The 16,414-nt window shown below is 46.3% G+C and overlaps 1 protein-coding gene across 3 annotated transcripts in view; it reads right to left on the reverse strand.

Annotated features, from left to right (window-relative positions):
• Positions 1-4,368: 4,368 nt before the first annotated feature.
• Positions 4,369-16,414, reverse strand: part of RpLP0-like (ribosomal protein LP0-like) — an 85,833-nt gene continuing 73,787 nt past the window's right edge. For 2 of the 3 annotated variants that reach the window (XM_084602407.1, XM_084602406.1), the window contains one exon: positions 4,369-4,706. In XM_084602407.1, coding sequence (XP_084458533.1) covers positions 4,386-4,706 — 321 coding nt within the window. In that variant the 3' untranslated portion in view covers positions 4,369-4,385. Of the gene's footprint in view, positions 4,707-9,266; positions 9,551-16,414 lie in introns of those variants that run through there. The other variant, XM_084602408.1, reaches the window with a different exon arrangement.

Consider the following 16,414-nt stretch of genomic DNA (forward strand, 5'->3'; position numbering starts at 1 on the left):
CTCCACGTCACGGGTGCTCACGACCGTTAGCGTTCAAGATGGTGACTAAGACCGGTTTTCGCGCATGGGGACGGCGGGGGGACAGCGACCAGACTGGCGCCGACCCCGGAGGCCCGCCATTCTGGATCGCCTTTGTCCGGCCGTTTAACCGTCGATGCCGACATGCCACTCTTTCCCCGCTCCCGCAGGTCGTTCCAGGCCAAGCCCCACAGCAACAAATAAAGCGTGGCCGGCGGAATGGCGTCCCCCTTCCCCAACCCACCTTCCGAGCACAACAGTAGTCCATGTCGAGCGCTGCGAGGCCGTGATGAATATATACCCGCACGATGTGGTCATTACAGTGCATCACCGGGTGTACATTCATCCGTGCCTTCTGCGCCTCGCGCCACCTGTCGCCGCCTTGCCGTCTACTGACGCCACCTACAGGCCGTCTAGGCCACCGGTGCTTATTTTTGAATAATAAAATTGACGTCTTCGCTTATTTCTGTCTTGATAATTTTTTTTTCTATTTTGCTGCATCAGCGACCGCTTTTAGGGTAGTGTGCCTGTTTCTTTCACGCCTTTGACAGTAAACGCGGGAATGTAATGATGTAATCTCGACAGTGGTATAGTTGCTGCTCAAATCGAAAAGTAAAAGCTGTAGCTGTATGCAAAAAGCGTCGTTTTCAGTCGAGTTGCCACAGGTAAGTGCGCGGGGAGCACGCCGCGCCCCATTGAAGCTGACATCTTGTAGCGGAATAATTAAATCGCAATGGTGTAAGGAGCATAAACATTATATAACGTTCTGTTAGGACGACTGGGGCCGAATTAAACTATGCTCGGCTGTTGCAAGAAAGTTGCATGCCATGGGAAATAATTTCTTAATCTCACGCAGAAATCACATTCAAAATTATTACAATAATTATACACGAGGGACACGACCTACATGTATGCGTGCACACTGTCATGTATTATAAAAATTAAATACATCCAAGTAACATTGCAGCACAAGAGGGACCGACTGAGCAGACTGCAAGGCTGCCGATCAGAGTGCCGGTCACTGATGACACATGAAGGCAAAAGAGTAGAGGGGAAGCACAGGATTATATCTGGTAATTTGCGGGAGAGGACGCACAAGGAAGATATGAAAATATTGAAAGCAACAGGACTGGAGAGTGACTCATCATCATCAGCCGCCTCTCCCATATTTAACCCGGTTGTGTGCTAGCTGCATCCATGGAGAGTGACTAATACAGACTAATTAGTCATCGGTGACCTGCAGAATGGATTTCGTAAGGAAAGGAAAGATTGGATGGTGGCATAGTCAGGTTGTCATGGGAGGGACTCCCCTTTGTGAGAACAAAAAAAGTCTTGAACAGAGTGACATAGGAGTAAACCTGGGATATATGCAGGGAAGGTAGAAAGTAAGTCAAGTGCTATGGGGATTGATGTAGGCAGACAGTCCCTGTCCTAACTTAACCATGGCTGTTCCTGTGGGACAGCCATTGCTGGGAAAGATGCACAAATAGATCAGAAACAAGTATAAGGAAGGGGCGGTTGGGAGTTTGGGGTAGTAGGACAAGGGAAAGGGGGATTATAGGCTAGGTGGTGCAACCTACCACCCCATACAAAGAATAAAGCCACCATCCATCTAGTTTGTTGTAAATTGCAAAAAACATTTTTGAACAATTCGTGAATTATATGCGATATCTGGCCAGCATGGAGCTAGGTTTAGTTGCTAGGTTAATTCTTACTGCCCAATATAGGAGAAAAAAACACTAGAATTGAGGTAAATTATACTTTCAGTAAGCGTATGTTAGTCTGGAATGTTTTAATACCACCTGCACTGTAAATATTAATTAAACATGCCCAAGTAACACTGAGTCGAATGTTCGTAAAATGTTAATGCCATTCTAACATCACAACTATATACAACAATTTCATAAACTTAAAGTGACACTAGCACCACGTTAGATTCGCACCAATTAGCCCAAATGGTCACCATATGTGAAACACTTGTGCACACATTCAACCTCCAGCAAGGACCAGAACTTTCTGTACACACAAATGGAAGATGGGAAAGGTGCTTTCTTAGTTTAGGGGTGTCAGAAGACCCCACAATGTCAAAACCACAAACTACCTAAAGTTAAGTTAAAATTTGTGGCTTTCAGATCCTTGAAGCTATTAACTGCATCTTTGAAGGTATGATCGTTAGGCAGGTTATCAAATGCATGGAGGTCTTCAACACAACAGCGGTGCATGGGTACAGTGAAAAGCATATGACATCATGTACAAGTGAGACATGAAAGCGACAATTGGATGGCAACATGCCAGCCTATTTCTTAGGAGCAAACTTCCCCTTCAGTCTTTTGTCTGTGCTAATTAAAAAGCAGCTCCGAGAACTACCATCTTGCAGCTTTTATTGCTGACAAAACTTTGGAAGCAGGTTTGTGTCACTTTTGATCACAAAGGATTGCCACATTAAATTGCTGGCAAGATTTTTAAAATTTCAGGAAAAAGGAACGAGAACCAATAAACCAGACCCTCTACTTACCATAATACAAGCATAATGATCACTGGCAGCCCAGGCCACCATAATCAGAAAAAATTGGGAGATGGTTAAGCTCCGCCACAAGAGTGGAATGCGGTAGTATTCGTGCCTCGTCATCACCGTTCCTGCTTGTTGTTTGCTACCAGCTGCAACTGACTAAGCTTTGGTCTGTACATTCCTTTATTCACAATGAGATTTATGTTGATGGCAATGCTGATTTGTGCATAATTACCAACATACTGCTAATTACATTAACCGTCAGTACATGTCATGACATGACACTAAGTCAAAGACCACAATGCATTCTCACAAGACAACCAACGAGCCTTCATAGACTGTGTAGCATATTCATCTAGCAACAAAAAGCCTGGGTTCGACCCACTATACTTTTTATAATTAATTCCAATTTGTATTTCGACATTATTGTTTATGTTACAGGAACCTTCCCACCAATTTTGGCTTCATTTGGGCTTTTTCCCGATTTGTTCCGTTTTCTGAGGTCCTTTGGATCATTCGGCCACAAAAAACTGGCACTGCTAGAGACACTGGGTTTTTTTATGACACAGGGCCCTTACAGCATTGTGCTAAAAGTGATGAACCATTAGCTGCCCCGCAGCTGGCACAGCACTACGTTTTGGGGTTAGACCACAGATAACACCCTCAAGGTTGGCTGAGGAAATTTGGAACGATCTGGCAATGCCACACCCTGTGGAGGGTATGGAGGCAATCTGAGTGAGTCATTCAAGATGGAGGAGGTGTGGGCAAGGTGTAAGAAGACAACGAAAGCAAATGTGGAAGGAGCCAAGTGGAACTGGAATAGAAAGTTTGCAGGTGAGATGGACACACGTCACCCATTGAAACTTTGTAGTTGCAATGACCACATATTGACAGCCAACCCCATGTATGTGCTCACAGCAGCAGGTGATACATCCAAGAATGGTGGTGACCAGCGACATCTCTTTCCAGGGGCCGTCACAAGCACTAACCATGATTCTGATTAAATACTGCAGTTAGGTTTTAAGGCGAAAGCCTTTAATGGCTCATCGTTGTCGTCTGCAAGTGGAGGCTCTGATACTTAAAAATTAAATTAATAAACCTTGTCTCCCGCCGGGGAATTAAACCCCCATCCCTTGGGTCCCCAGCTCAGCGTTTTACCACTGCGCCACGCCCCAGATCGCTCTTCATAATTCCCCTTGACAGATACTGTGCTTTTCCTTTCCTGTAGACGAATTATAGAACGCCTTTGAACTTTAATGCGTTCAATGAAATGCTGGTTGTGTTCGACAAGAAGCGCGCAATGTACCAACACAACAGGTCATGACGTCACAAGGCGATTAATGCATATACGAAGCTGACGCCATCAGGTGTCCGATCCAAGCATCCATGTGCCCTTCCATTTGCCGCTTCCTTGAGCGCCGCACCACATGGCAAACAGAAGCAGACCCAGATGTATAGTAGGCATCAGCGGCATTTGAAATTGATTTACAGGATAGAAAAGGCGCAGTATCTGTTAGAATTCTTCGCGTACATATGCACCATGCTATTAAGGAAGGGAGGAATGTAAAACAGTATTCACCCTCTTTACTTGAAGCATCATTCACCGCTACATTCCCAACAAATGCATAGCAGAATGCCGCACTCAGGCTTTCGCCTTTCACCACTTTAGTCGCCGAAGAGTTTCGTAATTTTTGTAAATTTTATTTTGAATTTTGACTGCTGCCTCAGAATACTTTCACTTTTAGCCTCGCGGCCTATAAGACTGCAACAGCTTCAATGGACATGCCATGTGCATTAATAAAATCTAGTTGTGTCGGCTGAAGCACAGTAAAAAGAAATGCTTCACATGTAAAACAATTTATTTTGCTTTCCTTTGTCGTACCGCAACTTTCTTTGGCCTATGCGCGACCACATTCTCGGCGTCCAGGGAGTCATGGCTGTCGTCACTCTCTTCACCGGCACTGTCCAGATCCTCATCACCATCATCGCTGCCCTCCTCATCATTGTCGTCATCCCCACTGTCGTCGTGGCCAAGTTTCTGCCGCTTCCTGCCACGCAGGGACCTGTTCTTTTTGCCAAACTCGTTTGTGCTCTCACACAGCACCTCGCAGCTGCCGTCGGCATTCCACAGGAACTCCATGGTGATCTTGAAGGTGGCCATCTTAATCCCCAGCAGCTTCTGCACTCGGCAAGGGTGCCATGAAAAAACAAAACCAAACAGTCACCACGACTGCGTCGATGCTTTCATGCACCATCATCAGTACAAAAAAGCAAGTATACAAGCATTAATCTACATGCCATCACAGTGAAAACCTCAATTTGCTGCTTCTCTTTAAACTGATGCTGGCAGCACATGTTATAAACGGTGGTTGTCCAAAACTAAACTTCATAAGGAGGGGGGAGGGATGACTCCAGTGGTTCGAACACAAGTGGGAGAGGGAAATGTTAGGGGAGAGAGTGGCTAGCTTTGCATATCGTTTTAGATAAAAGGGAAGGGGTTCTCGATAGCACCTGATGCAAAACAGATAACAGTGAAATGAAGCTTCAGCAATTGTCCCGTATGTATTCATGAAACCATTAGGGCCATTTTTTAACCTACAACAGCTACACTAGTGTAGCTGGTGTAGGTTAAATAAATAGTCCTACTATTTTAAATTACTCTTGACACCGAAGACAAAGTCGGCATTTCTGAACAGTTCTAATGCATGGTGAGATGGAGAGTTTGTAAGAGAAAATATAAATGAAATTTTTGCAAAGAAATCTGCTTTAGACACACCGTATAAAAAATGCGCAAGTTTTAGTTATACTTCAAAGATGTCGACGAGGCAGGGAAAAATAGTAAACAATAAGTTAGCTCTGCAGGTGAACAAAACTAAAATAAACTAATATTGTTACAGTGAATTAAGAAAGGAGGCGTTTATTTACAGGGCTGTGGCAGTGGGACAAGGTGAGGCCTACTAGCTGGCAAAACACCTAAGCCTCTTCCTTCTCCTCTGCCACACAATACTTCATCGCTGTCAGTTGCGTGACAAGAACAAGACTCGCCCGTTTAAAAGGCAACAAGTACAGCCTCTCAATTTTTAAGCAACACTGTGCGAGCGTCGACAGTTTGCTCAGTCATCAAGAAATGCTGCCAAATGGTTATTTTTTAAATTTAGGAATGTTTTCGTTCCATACAGCGACCTTTATTATGCCAATTTGTGTTGCGTGGAAATGTGGCTATTTCGTGGTACTTAGGGAAGCATACAGTACCACTTCAGTACCACTTGAGTTGGTCATATCGCTGTTCTCGTGCTCTGCCATTTTCAACTGTGTAGCAACAAGCTTCTCTGTTCAAGTCAAGCAAAAGCAAATGAGCCCCGCAGGGCAATATCTAATCAAAAGAATTGCTTTAGATGAGCCCTATTGTTCTTAAACCGTAACCGGATGGGCTATATGAGCCAAAAATGACAGCTCGCTTGTGACAAACCTGGCTCGTCCAGGTCCGCTACGTAGTCAAAGGAGTAGAGACATCAATGTGTCATTAAGTACTTTGTCTGTGGGATGATGCAATCATCTCAGCCTATTATTCAACATGAAGAGACATGTGGATAGCACAAAAATAAAAAAAAAAAAGAAGCAATAAATAACCTCTTATTGAAAATTTTACACTGTGCTTTTGGGCTTCGATGTCAACTGCCGAATGATGGCTGTGACGCCACAAATTTGTTGAGGTCATGTCAGCAGTGGCGTAGATGTTTTTTGAGGGGGGCTGGCGTTGCTTCTCAGCCTCCTCCATATCGAGATACCGGTCACCAACCTGTTAGCTCTCAAGTGCGTGATAAATTCTGCATGCCGGGATGCAAAGTTTGCACGGAATAGTACCCTCCTGGGCTTTCATTCTATCAGGCATCCTGTGGATGTATTGTTTCAGACAAAAATCATTTGTTTAATTTAACAAATGCACAACTGAAAATTCATCATAGCCAGTTTTCAAGCCATGCAATTAACATTAGTTCGAATACACAGTCTTCCTGACGGACCCCGCAGATGAAATAGTTACATGCACTCCTTCCAGTGTGCTTATAACTGATTATAATGCGGCATCTGCACTCTAACAAACTGAAATGTTACGAACAGACGAGGACAGTTCTCAGCAGACCACTTCGATAGACTTTCCACTGGAGCATATATAGCGGCTAAAAACATGCCACAGGCTGCGCATGTGGTGTCATGCTCCCTTCTAGCTTTTTTAAAAATTTCTCCACGCATTTCATCTCTGCGTGCTTTGTCAGCTTGTTTGGTAGTGTGGCTTGTCTCCTTTGTATGGTCCGATGAACAATTTCAGAAAATGCAATGCGCCTTTCGCTTTTTTTATTCCTGTGGAAATCTCTTTTTGAGCGTGAAAAAGACATACTGGAGACAAAGTCCAGATTGATTTCCGGCTCTGGTGGTTGTTTTGGTCAGCAGTGTATGACATATATTATGGTGAGGCTACCAAAAAAAAAAAAAAAAAAGAAAACCATAAAATAATGTGCCTCTGCAGTACGAACAAATTTTGTGGGGGGGCTGAAGCCCCATAAGCCCTTCCCCTGGCTACGCCCCTGTATGTCAGGCACGCAAAAACTTCAGCCATCTTAATTTGCATGAATTTTTACGGAAGCCTGTCAAGAAGCTAAAGTCGCAACAAAATGAATAAGCAACCAATACGTGTTCTTAAGTTTTAAAGCGACAGTAAAGTCCACATTCTGCAGAAAGTGTGGTATCGGCACTGTGAGTGAAAAATAACAAGCACGTCTCTGGCAGGCAATAATTGGCACGTGACATAGCCGGGCACTCAGTACTGGTCAGCGGGCTGTGTGACGTCAAGAGCTCACATGACATGCCAGGTGCTGTCAACGGGCTTCTCATATGACATGGGAATCGAGCCTTCCAGAACTCTTGGGTGAGGACTACGGCATGCTACTCCTAATCCACGCAGGCACACTCGTACGGCTCGGTTAAAGCGAGGTTTTATGAGGCTAAACAAACACCACTAGAAATCTGGCAATGGAACTGCAGGGGGTACCACCAAAAACAGGGACTCCTAATGCAGTTTCTACTCACGCAAGACTCCACACCCGATATAATAGCTTTACAGGAAACTAACACGACACCGACACTCAGGGGATATACGTGCTACGATACCGGACGCACGGCAACCCTGGTGAGCAAAAAGATGGTAACCATAGCCCATGACCCGATTCCCAACACGAAAATTGAGCACTTAGTGACGGAAATTATTCCCAAAAAGAAGCACAAGGAAAAGAGTGTCTTTCTCGTAAACCTCTATAGCCCGCCTCGCCAGCGGGACGCGAATTTTCATAAACTCTTTCTAGGGGCCAGCAAACTTGCTAAAAGCAACACGCTGCTAATTGTAGGTGACTTTAACGCTCACGGACAGCAGTGGGGATACCCCACAAATAATCAGAAAGGTATAGAGGTCGAGGATGCGGCGGAAGCGATCCAATGTACCCTCTTAACAGACGAAACTCAACCCACGCGCCTTGGCAATTCTGTCTGCCAGGATACATGTCCGGACTTAACTTTTGCCAGGGGGGCGAACCATGCAACGTGGGAGAATCTGCTGGAGAATCTAGGCAGTGACCATTATATCTTGAAGATCACGATAACAGCCACCAACATCAAGCGCAAGCTCGGCATGGCCAAGATCACCAACTGGCAGGCCTTCCGCAAGGCATGCACGGACCTGGAAGGAGGGATTACTTCCATAGATGATTGGTGTCAACAACTCAAAGACATCCAGAAGCAGTACACTCAGGAAGTGGATCGCACCGAGCAAACACCAGAGGTGGACCCTCGGCTCCTCAGGCTATGGGAGGCACGCCGAGGGCTCACCAAGCGCTGGAAGAAGCAGCGCTTTAACAGGAAACTCAAGCTGAAGATTGCAGAAGTCACCAAGATAGCGGAGGAGTACGCAGCCCAACTGGCCAGGCAGAGCTGGCAGCAGTTAAGTAGCTCGCTGGACGGCACCCTCAGCACGGCCAAAACGTGGCGTATACTCAAGACCCTTCTCGACCCTATCCAAACCAGGGCCGAAAGTGGGAAAGCTATCCACAGACTCATCCACACCTTCGAGGGTACGGAGAAGGAACTGTTAGATAAAGTAAAAGAGAAATGCTACGGCACGAACTTGCCTGCAGCATACCCGAAACCATACTTGGGAAGACCGAACGCCCACCTGGACAGACCGATCACCAGGGAAGAAGTGTTTGCTGCCATAAAGGTATGCACGCGCTACACGGCGGCGGGTGCAGACAAGATCCATAATGCACTCATACGCAACCTCAGCGACGGGGCAGTCGACCAATTGACAACCTTCCTCAACGGGCACTGGGCCGCAGGAACGGTTCCTGAAGAGTGGAAGCATGCAGAGGTCGTAATGATCCCAAAACCGGGTAAGAAACTCCAGATCGAAAACCTCCGACCTATCTCACTCACCTCCTGCCTAGGCAAGCTCTACGAGCGTGCCGTTACTTGCAGGCTCCCAAATTACATGGAGGATGAAGACCTGTACCCCCACAGCATGTTCGGCTTCCGAGCTCACCTCTCCACGCAGGACGTCCTCATACAACTCAAAGAGGAAGTCCTCACCAATGTCCCGAGCGCTGGCGAGAACGCGGCCATGGCCCTTGATATTAAAGGGGCCTTTGACAACGTTAGCCACGCGGCTGTAATGGAAGGACTCGACAACCTCCACTGTGGCGAGAAGATTCACAGCTACGTGAAGGCCTTTCTCTCCAACCGAACTGCAACGGTTGGGTTCGGAGACCTTCGCAGCGATAAATTCTCGACCCCCAACAAAGACACACTTCAAGGGTCCGTCATCTCGCCACTACTTTTCAATGTGGCTATGATCGGACTCGCTAGACAACTTGAGAAGATCGAAGGCATACAGTACGCCATGTACGCTGACGACTTCACGGTTTGGGTTACCTCCGGATCGCTCGGCCATAAAGAAGAACGGCTGCAAGCAGCGGCTACCTGCGTAGAAGAATATGTCCATGCACAAGGTCTCGCCTGCTCCACAGAAAAATCCGAACCCTTGCGAGTTCACAAAGGGAAACACAAAGAAGGGACCCTCAATGTCTCCCTCGAAGGACAGCTACTTCCCGAACGAGACAAGATACGAGTCTTAGGAATGTGGCTTCAGAACAATCAGCGATGCAGCCATACGCTCGGCCTTCTCAAGCAATCGACCACTCAGGTCGCCAGGATGATCACGCGTGTGTCGCAGAAGCGGAGCGGTATGCGAGAGGGGGATACCCTGCGCCTGGTTCAGAGCCTGGTACTCAGTCGCGTAGGCTACGCCCTCCCGTATTTCAACCTCAACAAAGGAGAAGTGGAAAGTGTAGATATCATCATTCGCAAAGCTTACAAGACAGCCCTGCACCTACCAATGAACACCTCTAACGCAAAACTGCTAGCTCTTGGTGTTCACAACACCTTCGAAGAGATCAAAGAAGCCCAACTGGTCACGCAGATAGCCAGGCTCCAGCAGACTCCGACGGGGCGCTCGCTTCTTAGGCGACTGGGGCTAGGTGCAACTGCAGAAATCGAGAATCGTACTGCGAGCATACCGGACGCAATTCGCCAGACGCTAAAGGTTAGCTCCCTTCCCCGTAACATGGACCCCAACTTGCATGTGGCCCGTAGAGCAGCCCGGGCGAAGTATGTACAACTAAATTTAGCTACAAGATCCACCACGGTATACACGGACGCGGCTCCGTATACAGGAAGCTCACATAAAAGCGCAGTGGCGGTAGCTATTGATTCCAACCTAAAGGAACTAGCTAGCGCCTCAGTCAGGGAATGCACGGTAACCGAAGGGGAGGAGCTGGCCGCTGCTCTTGCGGTGGTAGCCGGGTATCGATGCAACACGTCCCTTACCATTCTTAGATTCTAGAGAAGCGTGCCGTAACTACATGAACGGCCGCATAGGTCGCGCCGCCCTCAGGCTCCTCCATAGCACGACCCCATCAAAAGTCAAACACAACATCTACTGGGTGCCAGGACACACCGACATAGCGGGGAACGAACGCGCCGATCAGGTAGCTCGAGGGTACACGAGCCAAGCTTCCTCCCAATCGCACGATCTACCCGAGCGAGTCGGCCCTATGTACTCCGACATTCTTAACTACTATAAGGGGGTACGGATCCGCTATCCGCCGCCTCATCGGGATCTAAAACAACAAGAGGCCGTGTACTGGTGAAGACTGCAGACAGGAACATTCCCTAACCTGCATACCCTGAGCAAAATTTACCCGTCACAGTATCGAGACACCTGCCCATGGTGTGGTAGCAAAGCTTCGCTATACCACATCACGTGGCAATGTAAAAATAACGACAGCTTTCGTAAAGACCCGAGTGCGGAACAGTGGGAGATCCAGCTCTCCAGCGGCGATTTGGATTGCCAACTAGGTTTAATCCAGCACGCCCAGCGAGCTGCGAAGCTCAGCGGAGCCCTGCAATACGGGCACCGACCCTGTGAGAAGACGGAAGATGGAACTCTTCCGCTACTAGCACAAGACCCTCCTAGAGAAACTAACGTATTTCCTATCCTATCCTATCCTATGAGTATCTAGGTCTGGAGATCTTTCACATAATTAAGTAGCTTTGGGCTCCATTACAACATAATAGAGATAATAGAGGAATAAATTAAGTGGTCAGTAGCAGAGTAACACGTATGTGAACAAACATCAACAAAAGGACACACAGATGGGCGCCATTCACGTCGTGTCATACCCTTGAAGGCTGAATGTCATCATCATCATCAGCCTGACTAAACCCAGTGCAGGGCGAAGGCCTCTCCCATATTTCTCCACTTAACCCGGTTCTGTGCTAGCTGCATCCACTTGACCCCTGCGAACTTCTTAACCTCATTCGCCCACCCAACTTTCTGCCGCCCCAGCTACGCTTTCCTTCCCTTGGAATCCTGTTTGTTACACTAAGCGACCATCAGTTATCCTCTCTTCGCCCTACATGTCCTGCCCATGCCCATTTCTTCTTCTTAATTTCCACTAGAATGTGGAATGTAAATGTCCCCCAATTTTTTACTCGTTTTCATCACTCACACAACCAAAACGTGTCAGTGACATTATAGCCATTGCTCGGCCGCTGAAATTGAAACTGCATAAGAAAGTAATTTACTTAGACTGCATAAATAATACATAACCGAATTCTGAGTCACACAGTCTAGTGCAAAATACTGCAAAGAAATAAACACAAATAACGATTTTGGTGTGTCTACTCCTTTAACACGGTTGTGAATAAACGAAAGTTGGTGTGTGCGCAAAATAAATCGGCTCCAATCTTTGTGTAGTGCGTGATTTTAGTTTTTTGCTGCCTGGCATTTTCAAAAACACGTTAAAAATTCCTACAAAAATTCAAGGCGAAATTTTCAAAGCCACTGAGAAATAATGTTCCAACCACCACTCATGAGAAGGTAAAAAAAAAATTGTTGCCTGCTTCGGAATTATGTAGTCCCTACATTCAAGCGTGGGGTGCCTCAGGTCCCTTTTAAGTAATGGTGGTGGGAACTCGACTCCCAGAGGACCCCACTGCACAGAGCATTCTGTTCCGTTTATCCTTTTTATGGTGAATTTGTGCCTAAGCACATAACCTTATGATTCTGCTGCTAGTCTATATGGTAACTATCTGCCGCGACTGAATTTGGGGCTGACGACTAGCGAAAACACCCAAAAAATGAAGGTGCTACAAAAGCAATTACTCAAAGTTATCAAAAATGTCCCTCATTTCCATACTTAATGTCCCATACTTAGGACCTCTTTAAAATATGTCTTCCTGGTTCCCACAGTCTCTGTTCAGCCTGTAATGCGTGTGCTACTTGGAAAAATGAATGATAGCTGACATATGGTCTGCAATCATTACATAACACACTACCACAGACATTGAATGATTTCCATATATAAACCATCCAACTGGAATCAATCACTTCAAGAGCTTAGAAAGCATCATTTTCTGTAAATTTAGAGATATGCATCATTTTCAAAGGTCTGACCTATGCAATACAGAGGCACCGCCTAGTATTGTAATAAAGTTTTTGTTCTTTTCATTCTCTTCCTGCCCTAGTAAAAAACGCCATGTTGTTCCTGTTCTATTTTACTGTGGCTTTTTCGTGACTGTACTTCTCTCGCGCTATGAATGTGCAACTGTTATTACTACAGTTTGGAGACCTATAGCCTCGTCAGATTGTTATAACACCTTTTTCCACTTTGCTCCCTCCATCCCCTGTACGGTCACGGACAGAAACGTTTGCTGCCTCTACGTGCAAAGACATATGCATCAATTAGCTTTAGCTGGTATAACAGGTCTGATTGCTGAAGCTTCTTCTATCTGCATCTGTGCATTCGGTGTAAACAACATTACTATTACTGAATGAAATGGAATGCAATTTGGTTCCTAAAATGCAATTACAAAACAACGCTTAACAGATTTTTAAGTGATGTAAAAGATATTATTGCACAATTTCTCAGACAGAGAGCATGTCTTCAGTCAATTACATCAGTATTAAGGTGCAATGGAGTTTCAGAATGAGCACGGAATTACCCCTATCAGCTTCCTAGAATTGCTGTCAGTGTTGCTAGGCCGAACTTTTGTCTAATGGAGTGGCAATGCTCACATTCAGAAAGACCTGTATAGCCTCATGCCTGGTCCCTATTCTTAGCGATAATTCCTTGCCTCACACAGTATAAGCTTGAAAGAAATTTTTGAAGGGCTTGGTGTGTGTGCACCAAGCCTTTAGAGTGTCACAACTTTGAACTTCAGCTGCGGTTTCATCATGTCAATTCAGTGTTCGTGGATTGCCTCAAAACCGATGCCTTTAACGCAAGAAGTACGAGTTAATGCTTTTATTAGGCTTTTATATCTCTCGCTTCGCTTCACTACATCCCCCGTAGGCCAAAAACCCACCCTGCCATACTCATTAAGCACATTCAAAACTCTTGAAAAGAGCAGTTGTTCACTCTGTTTTTAACAATGCAAGCATGGGCTGGAGAAAAGCTTCCAAAAAAAGCCAAGTAGGTTGTCTGATGCAGGCCAGGCACCCCCGAGAGGTTATGGTTCCCGTGGCAGAAATACAGCAGAAAAAGTTGAGGTCAGCATTGAATGGCAAAACCAATAATTACAAAAAGAAAAGAAAGGTTGCTGTTGTGTCATATTTCCACCAGGTCTCGCACAACCTGTAGCGATCGTGGAGAACCGCGCATCTCTCCGAAACGCTGCGTGCCGCGGAGGATGAAGGGGACAGAAGTATTCTTTCTCTTCCGAGGATGAGTAACCCAAACGGGCTGCTCCATAGCGCCGCGTTTCTCTCTTCCCTCGCCGGGCGCAGGTGCGCACCGCTAGGCGTTGCAGACACGACGCTGATTGACCGAAAAAGGAAAAAAGGGCAAGATGCGCCGAGCCGGAGGGAGCCGACAGCGAGCCGCGACAACGGAAGGACGCAAGGTAAATACCTCCCTGCTCTACTTCTTTGTTGTCGCCATCTTGCCCGTCTAACTGTCAGGCCCCATCCAAAAGGATAGGGTTGCCAGCAAGTTCATCACCAGCGTTCTTTTGGGAAGACCCAATAAATATCTGGTCCCGGGCAAAGTCCCGTTCTGTGCTGTGTCATACTTCGCATTACCACTTTGTGGCCGTGATAATGGCTGCCCGTGGTGTGCGATCACGGGAGCTCGGTGTTTGCGGCCTAGACCTCAGAAGAGGCTTGACGGCCTAGTAAGAACCCCCACAAACCTCAGAAGAATTGGAAAGCGTGCGGGCTTCAATATCCTTGTTTCTGGTGCCTAAGTAAGTGACTGTTTAGTTTCGTTAAAAAAGTGAATTCCTCAAGCAGAAGTCCGCAGCTGCCTGTCTGCCCTTGCCAGAAACGAGCAATTATATATCCTGCAGCCAAAACTGGTTGATGTCTTTACGAAAGATTAAAGCAGCGTGAATGTAACCTCACGTGTTACTGAGCGATACACTGTGCGATATCACAAGACCAGACAGCATGGTAGAGCTGCCAACTAGGCAGCTTTTTCGTACGAAAGGGTGAGATGAGAATCGAACACACCAGGACCTCCAAGCACCCGCCATCTGAAGGTTCACAACCACAAAGAATCATGGCCATGCCTCTGGCAGATGGCATGGGAGTGACCATTTCCCTGACCATAAAGGCACCACGGTCCTATTGAGCTCAAAGTTGTTACCCATAAGGAGGAACATAGACAACTACAGGACATCCCATGTGATCTAAGTCATCTATAGGATATTGCCACAGCACAATAAATGATTCAGAAATTAGTAGTGTCTCCTTTAGATAGGCAAGAACGTAATGATGCAGCACGCTGTAGAAAAGTAACAGCTGACGAACATATGCTGCACAAATCTCACTTTTCCTTATATGGTTTAAAGGGTCATTTTAATAAATGAAAGCAGTCCCTGTGAATATGCCGCTAGAATGCTGACAGGCTGCAACTACGCGTGCTGAGCTAATGTTTTTGTGGGCACCGCACACCATTTTTGCTTTTTTATTTGCCCTTGTCAGCCTGATGGTAAGACGTTTTTTTGTGTTTGTCTGAGATCAGTTAGACCCGAATAAAGAAATAAAAGGAACATAGCCAAACTGTGCCAAGCCCGGGTTTCAAAACTGCAGTAGCACAAACATATCAGCTTTGCTGGCCAATGACCGAGAGCGCCGTGCTCCACTGCCACTCTCTCGCACCGTGAACTGCACGTCGGCGCCTTCATCAATCCAGAATACACTGCTATCGCATCTCCCTTTTAAGGCGCATTAATTGCATTGTCCTCTTAAGTTGTGTTAAGTGATCACACAATTTTGCCGTGCACTACTGCTAGTAAGGTCCCCAATCCCAAATTTTTCCAATCTTCAAATTCCTGAAGGTAAATCTTGAAACCTTAGCATTCGATATCGAAAGCAAGATGAAATGTGACCTGCTAACGCACATAATTTGCAGCTTTTGGCCAACTTAGCTAAATTGGCTGCATTTTTTTTCACCTCATTCATGGCCAACTGCTGGCAGCATCTCTGGAAGCTGCAGCAGTCTTGTGGGATGTTTGTAAATGAAGCTTGTATGAGTCATGTCGTGCTTGTACCGCGAAACCCCTATGCAGTGAAACCCTGAATATGAAACCTGTCATGTTCAAGTCTTCAAACCCCGTCCGTTTGCCTTTCTGTTACGGAAGTAGAACGCAATCATAGCGAGACCCTGTACCACGTGGATGAGTGCTTGTTGACCTGCAGAAAAGTGCCTAAGAGAGTAGAAATCAACAGCTCCATGGAGGCGAAAAATTGGGCACTTGCTGAGTGGTCAGACGAGAAGTGGCTTCCTTCCCTTGCCTTTCTTGCAGAAAAAGTGATTACTTATACTTCAGCTAAAGAATTTATAATGAAAATGAGTGAGAAAGATTGTGAATTTCAGGTCAACGTACAACACTGCCAGTTCAGTTCAGTTCAGTTCAGTCGTTCAGTCGTGTCCGACTCTTCGTGACCCTATGGACCATGTCACGCCACGCTTTCCGGTCTTTCACTATCTTCCTAACATCACATAACTTCATCTGCAGTGCCTCGAGGATGCCATCTAACCATCGCGTTCGCTGCCTACCCCTTCTCCGGCGACCCTCAACCTTTCCCAACATCAAATCTTTCTCCAGCGACTCCTCTCTTCTCATCAGATGACCAAAGTAGCTGAGCTTTAACTTTAGAATTTGACCCTCCAATGAGCAGTCAGGGTTTATGGTCGACAATATCGACTGATTTGATCTTCTGGCAGTCCAAGGAACTCTCAAGAGTCTTCGTCAGCACCACAATTCAAACGCGTCAAT

Source organism: Amblyomma maculatum, chromosome 4 (genome assembly GCF_055883805.1).
Source record: "Amblyomma maculatum isolate TAMU_Amacu chromosome 4, ASM5588380v1, whole genome shotgun sequence".
In the NCBI taxonomy this organism is placed as follows: Eukaryota; Metazoa; Arthropoda; class Arachnida; order Ixodida; family Ixodidae; genus Amblyomma; species Amblyomma maculatum.